The sequence below is a fragment of the Dermacentor variabilis genome, chromosome 5 (genome assembly GCF_050947875.1).
Source record: "Dermacentor variabilis isolate Ectoservices chromosome 5, ASM5094787v1, whole genome shotgun sequence".
NCBI lineage: Eukaryota > Metazoa > Arthropoda > Arachnida > Ixodida > Ixodidae > Dermacentor > Dermacentor variabilis.
In genome coordinates this window covers 42,071,708-42,092,098 of record NC_134572.1, presented here as the reverse complement: position 1 = coordinate 42,092,098, position 20,391 = coordinate 42,071,708, and the positions used below count along the sequence as shown (strand labels likewise).

Genomic DNA, 20,391 nt, shown 5'->3' with positions numbered 1-20,391 from the left:
ATCTTGTATTTGCATCTACGAATAGTGTTCCTTTCTTCAGTGAACAATATTAAGCAAGTGCAGCCCCTCTCTGAGCAGGAATATAAAAAAATTTCTACATAGAAAGTTAGAAATCAAGCCTGAAAATCAAGGTGCAGATCTGACGACATACCTAGGGTAGAGATGACCATTCTCTTTGATTTCTTCACACTTGAAGTGCCCAAGAACTTCAGGCTTTTTCACCCACATGCTAATGCTTTCCTCTTCTTGTACCGACACATCTAGGTCACCGTGGCCACCAAAATCTGAAATTAAATGCATGTGCTCTGTTTATCTTGTGCTGGTTCAGGTCCCCAAATGAATGTTTGCCCCAAGTCCTCATTTCAGACATAATTTGATGAAAACGGTTATAGCTTAAAATAAAGCAATGCATGCATGGCAACATTATGATAAATTTTTATTTTACGTCACATGATTACCTTTAAGCAAACCTACATATTAAAGCGAAACTTTCTTGCCTACTTTCTTGAGTTTGGCGTGGCTGCCTGGTTGCTATTGGGTCGGTTACTATCTCAGCTGATATATTTGTTGGATACATATATACAAAGGTTTTATGAAGGAACCCATGAAGTGGCTTCAGTCGCTACCGATGCATCAAAACTCTGCTCACCATCATGCTCATCGTCAATGCTAAAGACTGGTGCCATGCCGCGGTAACGCTTGCCCAGTTTGTCAGAGCTGCTCACATGCCTGCACGAGAAATAGAATTGCCCGCAGTGGTTAACAGACTGTTGAGATCTCAGAAGGCACAAAATGTGAATGTTTCAGGAAACAAGAAACTCGTGCCTCTTCTAAATGTATAGTACAGTCGCCAACTGATTTTTCGGACTCCAAAAATTCGGACAGGCTCGATTATTTGGTCTGCTTCGCGGCACCGCCATTCTCCCCACAAACCATAATGTATAACAACTGCCGAAAGTTCGGACACTTTGCAACCTCTTGTCTGATTTTTCGGACACTCCTTGAGCCAACTCGATCGAGAGCACTATGCACCAACTCTGACTGGTGCATGGTTCGACTTGCTGAACGCCATTTTTGTTTTGAATGGAGCCTCCTTGCTGCCCCACGAAGCCCCACTGCCCACTGCAAATCCTGCTGCCCCACTGCAAATCCTGCTGCCCCATGGAAAATCCCCGCTCATCATCATCGTTTCTGCCTGGTTCGTAGCTACAGCAGTTCCGGTCTCGGCTTAGTAAGCCATGTCAAGACAATCCAGCAGCTGATTTGTTTCTTTCTTCGTGCACAATGCTGCATGTAAACGGAAAAGCGTGCAATGGTGCATTCACGATTTCTTCAAGCCTACTGCTGAGCCCGAATAAGTGCGTGGAAATAAAGGATTTCTTTTTTTTTTTTCTTAATCTGCTTTTTTCGGACACCTGTTTATTCGGACATTTCTGCAGTCCCCATGAGGTTCGAATAAACGGTCGGGGACTGTAGTACATGTAAAGAATAGTTTGAGCAAGGTAATGTATCTTGATTGAGCCAGACATCATTTTTAGAGGCACATAACATGGCGTGTGTAGCACTCAATGTCCCATATATTTAAACCTGCTTGTCACAAGTAATTTGAACTGCCGATGTATAATTTGGACTCTACAGTAACAAGTTTTTTTGCAGCCCGGTTATCTATGGCATGGCCCAGAACAAATGTTGCAAAGTTCCTAGTGGGTGCTGTGGCACTTTAGGATGATCCAAGATTGATTCAATGTTTTCTTTTAATGTCTCTTTAAGAAGTAGCAGTAGTCTATATTAGTAGTAGCCCATGATGAAAAATATACAGACCAAGTGCGCAAATGGGAAAAAATACAAATTAACTAATTGCTTGGCAACTCCAGCTGACAACCTGAAGCTGATGAATGCACTTCGATGCTTGCAATGCCAAGTCTCTACTGCAACTTTCAGTTTAATGTTATACAGTCGAACCCGGATACATCGAATTCGACGGGGATCGGAAAATAGTTCGATATAGCAAAAATTCGATATACAGATATAGGCCACAAAAGCACTTGCAATCATAAAAAATTGTGGCTTACCGATTGGAACAGCCGCAAATCATATAGCATTGTGCACACAATATGAAAGTGCTTTATGTCACGGAAAAAAAATCACTAATTTTGGGCTGCTTTTTCCTCTGGGAAATGAAGTTGAAAACACTAGACTCAATCTTCTTGAGACTGTCCAGGTGCGAGAGCCCAGTGCCTTCCATTTCGCCGCAACAGCGCGAAATCAGGCTGAACGCTGACGCCAGTTCAGTGGCTGTGCACGGATGCGTTTCTTTGAAAACACAGTTGCCCTCGTCGCACTGGAATCGCCGTCTTGAACGCCAGCTATTCCGGCCACAATGTCCTCATCAGCGAGGTCGGCTACCGCTTGAACTTCACTGTCAGCGTTAATTAAGTCATCAACAGTAACCTTAGACGGGACGGCGCCGGGAAAATTGGACAAGTCACGAAACGCATCCTCCAAGCACTCATCGTCATCTAAAGCTTCCGGACATTCATCTCCAGCCACTTCAAGGCCTGCTTTGCCGAAACAGTTGGCTACTGTGGCCTGCTTCATGTCGCCCCAAGCGCTGGTAATCATCTGGATCGCGCCGAGCAGGTCAATTTTGAGATCGGTTCCCATGCAGAGGTTTACGAGGAGCCGTTGAATAAGTCGCTTCCGATAGCCTACCTTGAATGCCTTTATGATACCCTTGTCGAGGGGCTGCAGTCTCGCTGTGGTGTTCGACGGGAGAAACTTCAGTTCGATGTGCTGCAGCTTGCAAGTCGTTCGATGGGCCGAACAGTTGTCTACCAGAAGGCGAACTCGGCGGCCCGACTTGCCCAACTCAGCGTCCCTAGCCTACAGCCATTCAACAAAAAGTTGACGTGTCATCCAGGCCTTCCTATTACAGCCGTAGCGGACGGGAATCTCATTACAGTTCTTGAAGCAGCGCGGTGACTTGCTCTTCCCGATCACAAATGGCCGTAGCTTGCACGAGCCGTCCATGTTGGCTGCAAGCAGTACCGACACACGCACTTTGCTCATTTTACCGCCGTGACATAAGGTTCCACGAAAAGCGAGTGTCCTATTCGGCAACATTTGCCAAAAGAGACCAGTTTCATCTGCATTGAAGATTTCTGCAGGTGAAAACTTCGCAGAGATCTTCGGCCCCTCCTCAGAAAGCCACTGCTGCATCTCCTGGCTGCTGACATCCCCACTTTCGTCTGAAATGGCCTTTCCTACAATGCCGTGGCGGTATTTAAACCGTTGCAGCCATCCAGTGCCATCGCAAAAGTTCTCTTCGCCAAGGGGCGTAGCAAACCATTTGGCCTTTTCGATTAACATCGGGCCATCCACGGGAATATTTTTTGCTCAGATTTCAAGAAACCACGTATAGAGTGCCTTCTCCACTTTGTAAAAGCAGCAGGGTGCACACGACACGCTCCCGAGCGACTTTCCTCACCTGCTTTAAGCTTGATGTCCTGCTCGTTTTTTAACAACGTACTTAAAGTACACTGCGGAATGCCGAATGCGTCTGCCACGGAGGACTTTTCTCCGTTCTCGACACGCCGGATTACCTCCAGCTTTCTTGCAAAGTCCAGATTCTTCCTCTTTTTTATGTGCGCGGATGCCATAGCTCACCAGATGACCGAAATCATACATGCTATACACGGCACGTTGAAACAAAGGTACACACAAGAAAACACGCAATGCACAGATTGAGCAGTCCGAGCGAAGCCTGTTCATAGAATAAAGAACCAACGTTTGAGCGGCAGTCAGCGCGGCAAAGGGAAAAGAAAGAAGAGAGCGGGGAAAAAGATCGGCGAAATATGCCGTCGAAGGCGCTGTGGGTGCAATTGGCACTTCGCTATGCTTCGTTTTTTGAGCCCTCTCTGGCAGCGACCCTGCCGACCCCTCACTCTCTCTTCCTTTCCCCAGGAAGCGTGGCTTGAAAACATCGCCGCGTCTCAATGCTGCGCACTTTCTTCGTTGAGCTCCAATGGCCTTGCCCAATGCACACGCCGGCGGTACAGGAGGAGTGAGAGAGCTCGCGCCGGTGGGGCGCAAGAAAGGGGGAAAGGCTCTGCGTCTCCGTCGCTAGGCGACGGCCGCGCATTTGCAGAGGAGGAGCCTGCTGACTGACTGCAGAAGTGTTTTCCCTGAGGACCCCTTCCAGGGGCGCGGTGCGGCGCAGCGTTCGAATGTCCAACGAAAATGGAATTCGATACACTATGCAAATGTACTATACTTTTACATAGTACTTTCAAGGGGGTAATCTGTGTGTTCGATATAGCCAATAATTCGAAATATGCGTGTTCGATATATCCGGGTTCGACTGTGTACATGCCAAAATATTCAGGAAACTTGATTTTTTTTTTCTTCTTCTTTTTCGCGGAAGTCCTGGTTTGCAGTTTTGACCACAGGTTTACATCAGCATGCGGCCAGTGCTTCCTAGTCCACCTTGTTTGCTCAGTGCACAGAAATCATTTCAATGACAGCCTTTTTTTTTTATTAACAGCATAAAATTCTGGTTCACGGCACATACCTTTCGACAGGTGGTTGCTGTGGATTTGTGATGTAATCCACGAGCTTTCCCTTCATGTCGCTGGCTCTGCTCTTGAACACAGTTGTGACCTACAACCAGAGAACAAAGGTGAAATTCTAAACATTTCTGTGCAAAACACCTCTGAAGACAGCATCCTTATGTACGTAATCACTGTGTAACTGAGAGACTTGAATTATAGAAAAAATGGAAGTGACGTCTCGTTTGTGCATCCCATGAAGCGTAAGAGTTACAAGTGAAATCTCATTGTTATGAACTGCATAATCAGTATTTCTAGTGATTGACAAAAATGTGAAAAAACCCCAACCAAAAGCTTATAGTTTTAATGTAAAATAGTTCAATAGTACAAATTTTAAAATGGCAAATATTTCAAAATAGAGAGTAAAATTTCTTGCTTTGTCTATATTACAGTCAAACCCACATAAATAAAACTTGCAAAAAAAGAAGGCGAATTACTTCAATATACTGAGTAATTCTATATATGTAGAACGCTTAAAGAATTGGCAACATAAGAGCCCATACAATTTGCTCTTTTAATAATCTACTTATTATCGTGAAATTGAAGAAAATTGAGTTTTGAAATAATATTTTACCATACTAAACCGATTTAGTGTTTCTCTTTATAGTGTCCCTTTAATGTTCCTTAACTTGGGTGGTTTTGCACAGTGCAGCCAGTAGCATGACGTAGGCTCGCCGCAGCGGTTGTGGTGTGCTGTGGTGAACCACTTATTTTGAGCCTACAGTGAACTCTCGTTAAAACGAACTCAGTTAAGTCGAATTCTCGCACATAACAAACAACTTAAGAATGTTTCTTTGCTTTTCCGTAGACTCAAGAAAAAAAATTTTGCTTAAGTTGCACTGCCTCAGGTGTGATCTTCGGTAAAGGCAAACATTTGGAGCGACTGCCACCGCTACCAATCCTGGAGGCTAGATGCTTCAATATGCCACGCCCGGGGGCGCGACGCATCAAGGCACCAACTGGAGGCCTGCGGTGCACATCGCCCATGGACAGAAGTGAAAACAAGAGGGGGAAACAAAAATAGACAGTGATGTTTCACTTCGTGAATGCGGGTGACGCGCCAGCGTATGGGTGCTACAGCGCATAGGAAGCTATCGGTTCTTGGTATGCCTAGACTGTCCGCAATGCAGATCGTATTCGAGACAAGTCTCGAGTGGCTGCACCATATGCAGCAGCTGCCGGAGTAGAACACCCCTTTGTAAACACTTCTTACTAACTAAATTGACAAGCATGGTGTCAACGCGCTCAGGCAGATATGAACACATCAAACTCGATGACTGCGGATATTTGCTGTCAAAACACTGACGTGTGGAATCGAGGAAGCGGCAGCGAGTGAAGTGACCTTCGCGTCATCTATCACTTCGATGCAAACTGAGCGGCGAGAACACAGTGCACGCAAATCTACGAGCCATCGGCTCACCTAGACTAGATGGCACACAAATATTTTTGCATTCCCAACACATCGAAACACAGCCACTGCAGCCAGGAACTGAATCTGTGACCTCGTGCTCAGCAACACAAGGCTGTGGGCACTGCACTACCCCCACAGGTAAAAGTGCTAGTGTTCAATAATTGCAATACAAGAAGCAGACAATACACCGTGCTTTAACATTTCTGATGTATCACCTGCTTGTTCTTGTGGCGCAATGGTACGTCTTAGATCTGAATTAGCCAACAGTTATCCCTACTCAAATAACATTGGTGGCTGACATATTTCCCACACATCACTGAACATCTCGCATAAAGTTTCAGTAACGCTCAATGTCCGGCAATAACATTTAATGTGTGTTATCTGGGGCCAGGGTCACTTTGTGCAAAACACTGAGAAAGAAAGAATGGGCAAGGCAAGAAGCTTAGTCCAGAATAACCTGTTGCACTTTAGCGAGGAAAGAGACGTCATCATCATCCATGCCATTTGTAGAGCTGGCGCTGGAGGAGGAACAGACAATGCATAGCCGAGGACTGTGGTCGGCAAGATACGAGTCCAGGTCTTCAGAGATGAAATCGTGAAGTGCTGGGGAGAAAAAGAAACAGATTTTATTGTCAAAAGAGCCCTTTGTGTGCTACTGTATATAAGTTTTTTCTTCTGTGCAGCCAATGCATGCAAATGCTCTACCTTCGTGAAGGAAAAGTTTCACTGAACAAACGGTTTACAAATTTTCACCATCACTAGTACCTTAACACACTTGCAGATTGTACAGGAGGCCTTTTAATTAAGTCCTTTTCTTTGCAACCCTTTAGATGCCAAATTTTTATTGTGATAGCAGTTATACGGATACTCAAAGCCGTTTACGCCACTGTCATTGCTGCTGTCACGGTACTGATGCGTATGTGCAGCCTACGCATTAGAGTTAGAAAATCTCTAAAGACATGTCTGCCTACAAAAACAACAAATTCAAGTGGACACATCATCACACTCTGTTCAATCGACTCTGCCGGAGCCAGGGCAATTCATTGGCGTTTGCTGCTGGCAAGAGCGTTGTGTGCGTACACTTTGCATTCCCGCTGAACAGCTGTGTGTATACCACACCATGGTGCAGACACTGCTCTGAGCAGAACGAACAGTAAACATCCAGTTAAATCTGTCTAATCTTTTCTTTAGGGAGCTCACAAATGGCAAAGGTTTTCCTTCAGTCTCATCTCGTGCACCACTGAGGTGCGATACCTGCAATACTGCTGGAAGAGCTCCTTATTATGACAACATTCCGAGACCCCTTTGGCACAATGTTAAACCTTGCTATCGCTTTAAATGCTTCGTCTTTGGGTGAAAGTGGCAATATATATTTTTTAAGAAAGTCGCGAAATTTTCCCAATGATTTTTACAACCGATACATCGTGAACTAGAAAGCCCAGATGGCAAGTCTTCTGCTTATGGCACGAGATCCATGTCCAGGATCTCCCCTGACCACTTCAAAGAGATCAGTTTTGTACAGTGTGGTATTGCTTCACTGCCTCTCAAGGTCTCTGCACTCTTGAGAGACGATACTTGCTGATGGCGCATCTCTACTGCAGTCGTCGCAGACTCTGCTTCCAAAATTCTCTCTCAAGCCTTTGGAGTCAGTCAAAGAGTTTTTTCATAAACACTGCTCTACATGATAACAAGCAAAAAATTAAAAGTGCTGTGTTCCCCATTTCCAGTGAACTCCCTCCAGCCAGTCTCATCCTTTTAAAAAATTAAATTCTGGGGTCTTACGTGCCAAAGCCAGGATCTGATTATGAGGCACACCGTTGCGAGGGGCTCCAGAATAATTTTGACCCCTTGGGTTTTTTTTAACTTGCACATTACACGGTACATGTTACTAATGTACGGCGGACAGGAATTCTTGCATTTTGCCCACAGTGAAATACGGCCACTGAGGCCAGGATTTGATCCAGCAATCCTGTGATTAGTGGCGCAATGCCACAGCCATTAGGCCACCACAGTGAGTATCGGTGTCACCTTTTTTGTGAACACTCCACTAAAACAATTCATAGTATATTAGAAATCACTGGTTTCTCTTGTGTATACATCAGGAATAATGTCAACTCCTGTGGAACCCCATTATAATGAAGTCGCATCCAACACAAAAAAATCTTTGCTATATGCAATATTTGTTTTAGAAGATATTCGTCACATGCTGATATTAGGAAGAAACAATTTAGTTTTACTCAGTTATACAGTCAAACCTCAATATGACGAATCTCGATTTAATGAGGTTTTGATGTAACGAACTATTTTAATTTCCAGATCTTAGTTCCAGTGAGAACCGTGCATTTATTTTGCAATTTATCAAAGTACTCTCATGACACAGTTTTGATGTAACAAAGTTATTGGCCATCTCAAGCATGTACTTGGGCCCTGTATGGCTGGCAAATTTAGCAAGCGTTAAGAATGTCAGCCAAGGCAAAAGTTATTTGCAAGCGTCCTTCTGCATGAAAATTTTGAGCGGCAAAATTGCCGTCGAAATGCGCGCCGGGGCAGGGTATGGAGGAATCACCGCTGCATCATTTGTCATCTTGGCCAACAACTTGTGGAGGCCCACAACAGCTCGGAGTCTTCAGAGAAACACATAAGCCGTTTCCTTCACCGCGAGGAGGGTGGGGAGGGAGTGAGCGCTGTGCGGTAACGCACACGATAGGGAGGTGTGGGGGCAGGATATACACGTTTATCTGCCCTCTCCCCTAGCATGTGCATCTCCTCCTCTATTCTTGCCATGGCTGCACATGGCTGTGCATACGTGGGCGACACACCGTATATTCGAGGTAATCTGCGGCAAGTGCAAAGTGAGAGCAGAGATGGTTGGTACCTTGATGCGCATTGCGTTCTCGTGCATGTAGTGCTGGCGGTCGCATAATCTCAAGTTTTTGAGACACGTGCAAAGTGCTTGCCCACATTGCGACAGTGAGTGTTCAGGGTCATTCAGTGAGATCTGTTCACATTTGCCTGAGTGCATGTGACACTGATAAAACTGCAAGCCTTACTATGCCTACCTGTCCTTGTGCTATCGCCACCAATGCTCTGTATTTCTTGTGAAACTGCGACATTTTCATTAAAAATTGGTGTGAATATCCATATCTTCCTTTACTTTTGCTTTCAATTTGTGGACACCATCAGATGATGGCTTCAGGCACTAAATGTGGTCAGTTATGATGACAAGATTTATAGCACCACGCGACACAACATTCACAAATCTTGGATGTCATGAATCATGCTGATGCATTGCTTTCAGCGCGATCTGCACTGCACGTGCTGGCACTCCTAATTATGCTAGTATGGCCTGACTTTCTTGCGATGTCTTTATATTGTTACGTGTAGAAAGACGCAGACAAAAGAGGCTATTTACAGGCTATTTACAATGAAGCCAGAGAACCAGGCAGACATTCGCTCGCGCCAAGGGCACAGACCCTCTTCATCATTCTCGCGGCGGCTTGTCTCTGGAGCATCTCCCAATAATATTGTAATACTACTACCCCACCGGCAAAAGCGCCGTCACAATGCTGTTAAATATCCAAGGCGCATGGAGAGGTGTAGGGCTTGAGTCGGGCGACGTGGACAATGTCACTGGTTGTCACAGCGGAGGACATAGTGGGCATGGCTAGAACGATTTCATAGGTGACATTGGTCACTTGGCGGAGCATGCGATATGGGCCTGTGTAAAAGGAAAGCAGTTTTTCACAAAGGCCAACTTTACGCAATGGTGACCAAAGAAACACGAGGGTGCCGGGCACAAAATGGACATCACAATGACGGAGTTCGTAGCGTTGCTTCTGTTTGTCTTGAGACGCTTGTAGACGAGCGCACGCAGGTTGGCGAGCATGGTCAGCATGGGCGATTGCATCGTGGACATAATCGCTAGTTGAAGATGTGGTGGACGGAAGCACAGTGGACAGTGGTAGCGTCGGTTTTCGGCCACACAAGAGGTAAAATGGGGAAACGCCAGCACTTTCGAGACGGGAAGAGTTGTACGCAAAGGAAATGTAAGGTAGAGCCAGGTCCCAGTCACGGTGGTCGTCTGAAACGTATTTGGATAGCATGTCTGTAAAGGTGCAGTTCAAACGCTCAGTGAGGCCATTCATTTGAGGGTGGTAGGAGGTGGTAAATTTATGCTGTATTGAGCAGGCACGCATGATGTTGTCAATGACTTTGGTTAAAAACGTATGGCCACGGTCTGTTAGCAATTGATGCAGAGCACCATGAATCAAAATGATATCACACAGGAGGAAGTCCGCAACATCAGTTGCGCAGCTGGTCGGAAGGGCGCGGGATACGGCGTAGCGAGTCGCATAGTCTGCCGCGACTGACACCCACTTGTTTCCTGATGTAGATTCCGGACATGGGCTGAGAAGGTCCAAGCCAACATGATGGAAGAGCTCGGCAGGGATGTCGAACGGCTGCAGGTAACCAGTGGGGAGCTGGGAAGGCTTCTTGCGTCGTTGGCAAAGTTCACAAGCGGCGACGTAATGTCTACGGAGCGGGCAAGGCCCGGCCAGAAAAAACGGCGACGTACATGGTCATAGGTTCGAGATATGCCGAGGTGGCCTGCCGTTGGTGCGTCCTGAAGCTCTTCTAGAATGGTGGAGCGGAGGTGTTTAGGTATTACAAGTAGGAACTCAGAGCCATCCAGATGAAGCTTACAATGGTACAGAGTACTGTTGTGGAGGACAAAGAGGCGTAGGGTAGCATCGGCCGGAGAGTATTTAAAACGGTCGATGAGTGCTCTGTTATAGGCGTCACGACGTTGCTCGTTGGCGAAATTAAGCAGCTGTGATACAGCGAATACGCAAGCAGCACTGGTAATGTTGGAGGAGTCAGAGTCGTCAACAGAGTAATGCGACAAGCTGTCAGTGTCTTGGTGCAGGTGGCCAGACTTGTGCACCACGGATTATGAAAATTCTTGTAGCCCCAAAGCCCATCGACCAAGCCAGCCTGTAGGATCCTTTAGTGATGAGAGAGCAAAGAGCATGATGGTCAGTGACTACGGAAAAAGGGCGACTGTAAAGTTAAGGACAGAACTTCGCAACCACCCAGACAACAGCAAGGCATTCTCGTTCATAATGGAATAGTTGCGCTTCGATGGTGCTAGGAGGCGGCTAGCATAAGCAATAATGCGGTCTTGGCCACGCTGATGCCGGGCTAAGACGGCACCTATGCCATGACCGCTGGCATCTGTATGCAATTCTGTAGGGGCATCAGGGTCGAAGTGGGCAAGAATGGGTGGTGAGGTTAGAAGAGTGACGAGACGAGAGAAGGCAGCGGCTTCCAAAGTACCCCTTGAGAACGTTACGCCTTTCTTCAAAATATTAGTGAGGGGTCTAGCAATGGCCGCAAAATCTTGAACAAAATGCCGACAGTACAAGCATAGCCCTACAAAACTTCGAACGTCTGCGGTTGTCTTCGGAACCGGAAAGTCTCGGACAGCACATGTTTTGAGGGATCAGGCTGTACTCCGGAAGCATCAACAAGATGACCCAGAAGAGTAATTTGGCAGTGGCCAAAACGACAATTGGACGAGTTAAGTTGCCGCTTCGTCTTTCGAAATACATCAAGTATAGTTGTTAGACGCTCAAGGTGAGTGTCGAACGTTGGCGAGAAGACAATGACGTCATCGAGGTAGCAGAGGCATGTGGACCATTTGAAACCTTGGAGCAAGGAGTCCATCATACGCTTGAAGGTTGCAGGGGCGTCGCATAATCCTAACGGCATTATTTTAAATTGGTATAGGTTATCAGGGGTGATCAATGCTGTTTTTTCTCTGTCCATATCGTCAACAGCAATCTGCCAGTATCCAGAATGAAGATCAATAAAAGAGAAATAGCTGGAACCGTGCAGGCAGTCAAGGGTGTTGTCTATACGTGGGAGCGGGTAGACGTCTTTCTTAGTAATGTTGTTTAGATGACGGTAGTCTACAGAGAAGCGCCACGTGCCGTCCTTCTTATTAACCAACATCACAGGTGACGCCCAGAGATCGAAGGCTCAATGATGTTTTTATCTGGCATTTTGTTCACTTCACTTTGAATTATTCGGCGTTTCGACACAGAAACTCAATACGGTCGTCGATGAATAGGCGCAGCATCGCCAGTAAGAGTCCGATGCTTTACCGCGAGCCTCTGACCTAAAGGGCGATCGTCGAAGTCGAAAATATCTCGGTAAGACGATAATACTTGGCAAATGTCTTCAGTCTGCGCAGAGGACAGGTCGGCCGCAACCATTTTCTTTATGTTGGGACCGGCACCCGAGGCTGGCGCGGGGGCCCTGCTAAACTCGCAAGAACCATCGGTTGATAACGCTGCCATGTGATGGTCGCCGAAACAATCAATGGTGACAAGGCAAATACCTTGCGGTAGAATTTGCTTTGCCAATCCGAAGTTAAAGACAGGCATGCAAGTGCAGTTTGCAGTGATAGTAAGTATACTGGAGGCACGGTAACATATACTGTAGTGGAATGTCGGGCAGAGGAGTGACGAGGTACTCGCCATGAGGAACTGGTGGGGAAGACAACAGTTAAATTTAGGCTATTGACTTTGGCAGCAGGCGAAGAAAGCCGATGGGGCATAAGCGGCACTGGGGTGCGTCAGAAGGTTCTGCCAGAATCGGTAACTCAAGGGGAAGGGTACTGGCAGAGCGGTCAATAAGAGCAGAATGCGCGAAGAGAAAATCGAGGCCGAGAATTAGGTCGCGGGGGCAATGAGCAATCATGGTGAAGAGCACAGGAGTGTGGCGGCTGGCCATGCTGACACGTGCTGTACACGTTCTGATGATAGGCACAGTACCACCATCCGCAACGCGGACGACGCATGCCAACGCTGGGGTGAGGAGCTTGTTCAGTCGTCGTCGGAAGGCAGCACTCAGTGTTGTGACAGGATAGCCGTCAACGTCAAGAAGGTTTTGGTTCGTAGGTAACGTGAGCAAAGGATTTGAGTGCAGGGTCGACAATGCACCTTCACCTCCAGAAGCTGGAGTGCCTAGTTTTCCGGCTGGATCCAAGAGGCGATAGGTGGCGAAGAGAAGCGACGGGGTTGGGGCGAACGAGACTGATGGCGTCGAGGTGAGGGTGAGCGGCTATAGCGAATGTTCGGAGCAGGAGCATCAGCGGCAGTGGGTTCATGGCGGGTAGTATAGGGAACAGAAGGTCCAAAGGTGCGGGGATAAGTGGCGGCGTATGTCCGAGGAGGTGGGGGCCATCGGTTGCGGCAGTGATGAGCGACGTGGCCGATGCGACAGCAGTGGAAGCAGATTGGCCTGTCATCAGGGGTACGCCATTCGGACGTGTTGCGGCGAGATGTGGCAGAAAAAGACTGCCGGAGACGACGAGTGCTGCTAGAGAACTGGGGAACGCTGGGTTGAGAAGTTGAACACACGGAGTTCAGACCCATGTCCTCAAATTCCTGTCTGACGATGGCCTAAATCAGCAATTGTAGTTGCTGGTGGATCGGGAGGCGTCGCTGAGAAAGCTGGCGAACAGGCGGCCTCGAGTTCGCAGCGAACAATACGGGTTATGTCGTCACAGATGGTAGTCTGACACGGTCGACCCTCCCATGTCGACGTAGCAGTAGTGTTGGGTAGCCGCGTGATGTGGTGTGAGATACGGCGGCTCTTAGCTTGTTCAAGGCGACGGCATTCTTTTATGATGGCGTCGATAGTTGAGACGTTGTCGAAAACAAGCAAATTGAACGGCGATGCCTTTTAGCACATGCGCCACTTTATCTACTTCAGACATAGCATGGTCAGCTTTGCGGCATAGAGCCAAGACGTCGAGGATATATGAAACACGTGGCTCAGTAGGTGTCTGAACACGAGACGCAAGAGCCTTTCTCGACGGCAACCTTGCGCCCCATGGGGTCGCCGAACAGTTCCCATAGCTTTTCTTTGAAACTGTCCCAACTGGTTATCTCGTTGTCATGCATCTGGTGCCCCACGCGTGGGGTGCTGCCGAGATAAAAGATGATATTGGCGAGCATAATGGTTGGGTCCCACCTGTTATTAGCGCTGGCATGTTCAGATAGCTTGATCCATTCGTCAACATCCTGTCCCTCCAGGCCAGAGAACACACCAGGGTCGCGATGTTGGGCAACCATGACGATTGGAGCAGTCAGACCAACCAAAGCCATTGCAGAGGTGGGCTCGTCACCGGGATGCATGGTGACAAGCTCGATGTACCGACCACTCCGTAGTTCCGTGGCGAGGACAAGGATCACTCCCCTCCACCAGAATGTTACATGTAGAAGGACACAGACGGAAGAGACTATTTACAGGCTATTTACACTGGAGCCAGAGCGCCAGGCCGACATTCGTTTGCACTAAGGGCACCGACCCACTTCGTCATTCTCATGGCGGCTCATCTCTGGAGCATCTTGCAATAATATCGTAACAATATGTTCTTACTGACAAGCTACTATCCACTAGGAATGTCCTGGGAAATTGTGATATTATTTTTACTGCTGAAACATTAAAACCCTCAATTTACGAAATTCACTATTTAATGAAGTTTTCTGCTGCAAGTGCACTGTCGTTATATTGAGGTTTTACTGTACCTGATAATACAGTCGACTCCCGTTAATACAAAGTTCAGGGCCAAAGTTCAGACCGCAAGAAACTTTGAATTAAACGAACTTCCAATTAAGCACAAAACACAAAAAACAGCACTTTATTTGTGGCGAAATCGAGTATTTTCTCTAAGAAAAATAGTCGGTCATCTTGCTTTGCTTCTTGCCGAATCGCACTGCTGAAAGCAAGTTCTGCAGGCTGTAGATGTGGCGGAACGCTTCTTCCGCGTTACCTTCAGCGGCAAAGAAGCGCTCCGCAAGAGCAAGGCCCGCAGCTACATCAGCAGCCTTAGGTTGCGGCTCGCCTTCAACGTCATCGTCGCTTTCCTGGGTCGCTTCCTGGGGCCGAATAATCTCTACAATTTCGCTATCCGTCAGCGCACCGCACGTTTCGACCGCTTGTCTACGGCGACGTAATCTTCAAAATTGACGTCCCCGAGAACATCACCAAAATCAGTGCCATCAAGCTTGCTTGTTGACGCTTCCTCCGCTGAAATTTCAGAGGCATCCTCTGAAGAAGCTGCCACAAAACCGCAAGCCCTGAAGCAGTTTGCGATTGTTTCTTGCTTCACACGATCCCATGCTCGCGCCAACATGTGGATGGCACTAAGCAGGCTCACCTCGTACTTTGTGGAGCTATCCATACACAAAATCATGCGCTCGAGGAGGTGCCGCCTGTACAGGACTTTAACATTTTTGATGATGCCTTGGTCCATTGGCTGCAAAACAGCCGTTGTGTTTGCAGGCAAAAATGCGAGGCCAAGGCTGGCACATTCACGTGAGCACTGCAGTGATCGACAAGGAACAACACCTTGCGGTTCGAAGCAGCAAACTTGCGGTCCAATTTGCTTATCCAGCTCTTGAAGATTTCGGCCGTCATCCACGCTTTTTTGTTCGCCTCATAGTCCACAGGCAGAGTCTTCACGCCTTTGAAACATCTCGGCTTCGCGGCTTTCCCGATCACAAGTAACCGACATCGTTCCGTGCAAGTCATGTTTGCCGCGATCAGCACCGACACTCTCTCCTTGCTGCGTTTGCCCCCAGCACAGTCGTTGTCCTTGAATGTCAGGGTCTTCTCTGGTAGAAGCCGATAGAAGAGTGCAGTCTCATCTGCATTGAAGATGTCTTCCGGTCTGCATTCGGCGAGATATTCACGCAGCTTTCTGTCCTTCCACGTGGTGCATGTTTCCTGGTTAACAGACGCCTTTTCACCACACACGCTCTTGAAAACCAGGTCATGGCGATCTTTAAAGCGCGTCAGCCATCCATCTGACGAAACAAAGTCATCGATCCCCAACATTGCTGCAAGCGTTCAGGCTTTCATCGCAACGATGTCTCCGCTGAGAGGAAGTTTGTTGCTCCTGGCCTCCCTAATCCAAACCAGCAGAGCCTTCTCCAACTCTGGGTAAGCGCCGGTGCGCATTCGCTTCCGAGAAGTCTTGAACTTGTCGTTCTCAAATGCATCTATTATTGTGCGCTTGTTCTTGATGTAGTTAGAGAGAGTGTTCGGCTTGATCCCGTACTTCCGCGCTATGTCTTGTTTGGCGGCACCTCCCTTCTCAACTTCCTTCAAAACATCGACTTTCGTTGCCAGGTCGAGCGTGCGATAAGAGCCACGGTTTGCTATGGCTATAAACTGCACGACTAGGTACAGTCAATTCCGAATCACTCGTGGAACAACCTAGCCTGCGAGCTTCCCGCACAAAGGCGCTCGACCAACACACACCTCGCCATAGAATAAAGCCTCGACATACGCTGCGCACGCTGCAAGACTAATCTCGCACAATCTCGCCACTGCCAGTATGCAGCGCTGCGTGCACCTATGGTACCCGCGTGGCCTCCGCGATCAGCTCCGGCCACGCGCGGCAGCCGCGCGTGGCCTCCGGCGGGAGCCGCTTCGCCTCCCGCTGGAGTTGATCGCGGAGGCCACGGCAGCCGTAGCAATGAATAATCGTGCCGCTCCAAGAAGGATGGCGTTGCGGGCGGCTGCGGTGGCGATGACACCAACGCAGAGCATGGAGCTGCTGCAACACTTGAAAAATTGCATATTCTACCAAAGAATGACGGTCACCTCGAGGATCCCAGCTGAAGATTAACTTCCAATTAAACAATATTACTGGATGAGGACTTCGAATTATCGAGCGATTTCTTCTATAGGATTACATGCAAAACTGACGGGACCAGCACTTCACTTCTAATTAACCGAAAATTCCAATTAAGCGGCTTCGAATTATCGGGAGTCGACTGTACATTACATCCATGTTCACTGTATCGACGTGCAGCTGTATGACCAAAGCAGTGAACAGGTGCTTTCAAGCAGTGCAAACAATTATGGTAGCAACCACAAAAATACTAGAAAGGCACATTTATTATGTGTACATGTTTACTGTGGCGTTTATTGAAGCCAGCAGCAAAATGTTTCTGAATACCTTTCTTCCAACATTAAAAGGATAACATATGTGGGCAGAAGTTATATTAACAGGTCTTATTAATGTCAGAAACTGCAATGAAATTCTCATTCCTTCTACTAGCTGATCCACATAAAAGTACTGTTGAACCAGGCATAGGCAAAGCCTGGGACAGGAAGTATGTGCACTGATGAGAGGCTCGGCCAAATAAGGACTTCTGGCTCAGCCTGTACCCATTAAACATGTGCACAGATGAACTCTGCATGTACAGTGGCCAATGGCCACAGAGCTACTGTGCAGCGGCCTACTTTCTAACATGCCGTTATGCACAACCATTATAGCTGGTGAAGTTTCCTATTTCACTTTTTTAAATATATATTTGCGGAGTTTTCACAGCAATACAGCTTCGCTTGAAAGGCAAAGTATTGATTACGATAGCAAATTATTAGACAGCTATACAAGTAAGGTTAGTCGTTTTATCAGCTACATAAATTGCTGTAAACATTTGCTAACTAATTTAACAAGTAGATTGTCACGCATGCACAGAAAAACACGATGACATCTCAATCAATGACTGCAGACACTTGTTGTCAGAACACTGGTGTGATGAAGAGCAGCAGCAGCAGCTGAGCAAATCCCTCTTCGTGCTGCCCCTCCCTTCAACACGAACTAAGCACGCAAGTGCACGCACGCAAGCACGCACGCAAGCTACCTCAGGCCTGCTATCCTTCAAACCCACCACAGAATTGCCTCCAAAATAGGTAGGATGCACGCAGCCGCGCTCAGCCGCCTCCGCAGCTGAAGCAGAGGAGAAGATGCGCACTGACCTGCTGCCTTCAACCCCCTCTCCAAGCGAGCTCACATCTCCGCCCCCCACCCTCCTTGAGAACACGGGGTGCATTCTCCATCCACCTACTCCTCCCTTGTGAGCGCAAGAAGACACCGCTGCATCGAGCCACCTTCATCGGCTCACCCTTGCAAGCTTTGGCTCACACCTACAGCATATGACACGCGGCCACGATTTTATCACACTTGGACTTCATACAAAACATCACGGTGACAGCGACTGGAAATTTGCCTGGAGTGTTCACATAATTACTATCGCAATAAAACCATTGCCTCTTTCATGCATGCCTTTCAGACTATCCCTGCTAAAACAATGCGATCAGTGCAAGAAGCATGTTTTTTAAAGTGAAGAATAGCAAGAAACACTATAAAACATGAGTGTGAATGCAGCTTGTAGGCCTATACAACTATTGCTGCAAAAGGTCTCGCTGTACTCGCTGATCCATGCAAGATATTGCAAAGCAGGGTTTAATGCTTGCCTTTGTATCCACCCCGGACAAGGCTGACGTACTGCAGATGTTTCTGGAGGAAGCTTGAAATCACCATGTGCACATACTGGTCTTCCTCCTCACGACCGCTGCCCATGAAGCAGAGGTGCTCGCCACTTGCCACCGAGTTGGCCTCCATGGCCTGCTTCTGGGCCGCAAACAGTGCTTGCACAGCCGTCTCAAAGGCACGTGGCTCCTGCAACATCTGCACACAATAAGACATGATCAGGCTGCATACAAGGTAAGCAGGAAACATGGCAAAAAACATCCTCACTCCTTCATGAACATACAGTTCAGCCCCACCAATAGCTACGATGTTATGACAATTTTCATCAGTCAATCTAAAGTCCCACACAAGAAAAAAAAAGCTTCTCCCCAAAATCTACAACTTCCAGTGCCTTATACCAGTTGAACTCTTCCAACGCTCTCTTGCAAGATTCCTAATTTTTATCGCTTCATCTAATTGCCTAATGCACCCAAATACATGTCCCCCTTATTGGCTGTTACTCCAATAGACCAATGGTTATCTGTTCGATGCATTACATGCCCAACTTTATTTTGTTCTCCTAATCCCCACTAGAGTATCAGCCACCTACATTTGCACTGATCCACGATGCCATCCACCAATCTTTTAACGTTACACCTACATTTTCCTGTTCAATTCCTGGTTGCGTCATCATTAGTTTCTTTTCAAGTTTCTCTGTTAATGTTATGCTCGCAGTCTTGGCTCAATAGGTTGGTAATGGCACAATGTACTGATCATATAGACCACAAATTCAACATTAAGTGTCACTAATAACCACTTTGTCAAAAGTCTGAGGCAGCTGTACCCAAGCCAAAAGTTAAAACATGCGTGACCAAAACATGGCAGAAGCAATATGTGATGACTGTTCTTATTTAAATGTGCACCCACAGGAGTGCGTCTACGATACAGCAAACATTTCCATTAGTGCCTAGTACTAGCCTGGGAAGAATTGCTTGACAAAATGTGGAATTAGTAGTTTCAGTGATAGTTCTAACACTGCATATAAGACAACCTAGAGCCACAATACCATTAACTCAGTCAATAATGAACCTCAAATGCATGCTCAAAAATGGCAATGCTTAGCTTCATGCAAGTACGAGGGCGAATCAGAGAGTCTTTGACCCTATTCTTTATTAGCCAAGATAAGGTACATATAGGTAATTACAAATATACGTACTGTTCTACGTACCTTACACTATTTTTCGACATAGTCCCCACACTGTTTAAGGCATTTGCCTTATCGCAGCACCAAATTTGAGATACCCCTGTGGTAGAATTCATCCTAATGCCGCCTCCTTGAACGCCCATCGTCATGCAAGTCTTCACGACCTTCACACCACCACCTCACACTTCTCAAAGCGAGACACCTTTGCCCATATGTGGGCTGCATTTCCCTGTCGATTTCGATGGGCGTTCATCCCTTGCTCCGTAGAAAACGAATCACACTTCGTTGCTTGTACGTCGTGGACGTGTGAAACACAACAGCCATTTTGAACAATTGACAGCAGCACCGTGCCGTGGAGCTACTGGCAGATAAGGCGAGGCCGGTCCAAGAAAGGTCCACCACTGGGAATGGTATTGTTGACTTCACATTTACAGCTGCAATTTGGCTAAAAAAATATAGGGGGCAAAGACTTTTTGATTTGCCCTTGTACAATAGACAAAAGACAAGCTAAAGCAAGCCTGCCAGGTTGGCTCAGTGGCATAGCATTCTGTAACTGATGATGAAATTGACGGTTACGTTTAAAGCTGCCATACCCGAATTCTATTTGGGAAAAAAACACAATAATGCTAGTGCACTTAGATAAAGATGCACAATAAAGAACTCCCAGATGGTCAAAATTATCTTAAAGCGCACCACAGGATTGTCCCTCATAGCGCAGGCACTTCACAGAGATGTTGAATATAATCAATCAGTGAATAACTAACTAACTAAATAAATAAATAAATGGAAAATTTTGAAAGCTGAATGAGAATAGGAGGTTTTGTAAGCT

General features: G+C 47.1%; 1 protein-coding gene across 4 annotated transcripts in view; it reads right to left on the bottom strand.

Moving 5' to 3' along the window:
- The window catches only part of TBC1D23 (TBC1 domain family member 23), a 50,170-nt gene that overhangs the window by 16,217 nt on the left and 13,562 nt on the right, over positions 1 to 20,391 (bottom strand). For all 4 annotated transcript variants that reach the window (XM_075692232.1, XM_075692230.1, XM_075692229.1 and 1 more), the window contains exons 11-15: positions 18,364 to 18,577; positions 6,476 to 6,621; positions 4,571 to 4,659; positions 650 to 729; positions 152 to 284 (exon numbers count right to left, since the gene is read on the bottom strand). In XM_075692232.1, coding sequence (XP_075548347.1) covers positions 152 to 284; positions 650 to 729; positions 4,571 to 4,659; positions 6,476 to 6,621; positions 18,364 to 18,577 — 662 coding nt within the window. The remainder of the gene's footprint in view (positions 1 to 151; positions 285 to 649; positions 730 to 4,570; positions 4,660 to 6,475; positions 6,622 to 18,363; positions 18,578 to 20,391) is intronic.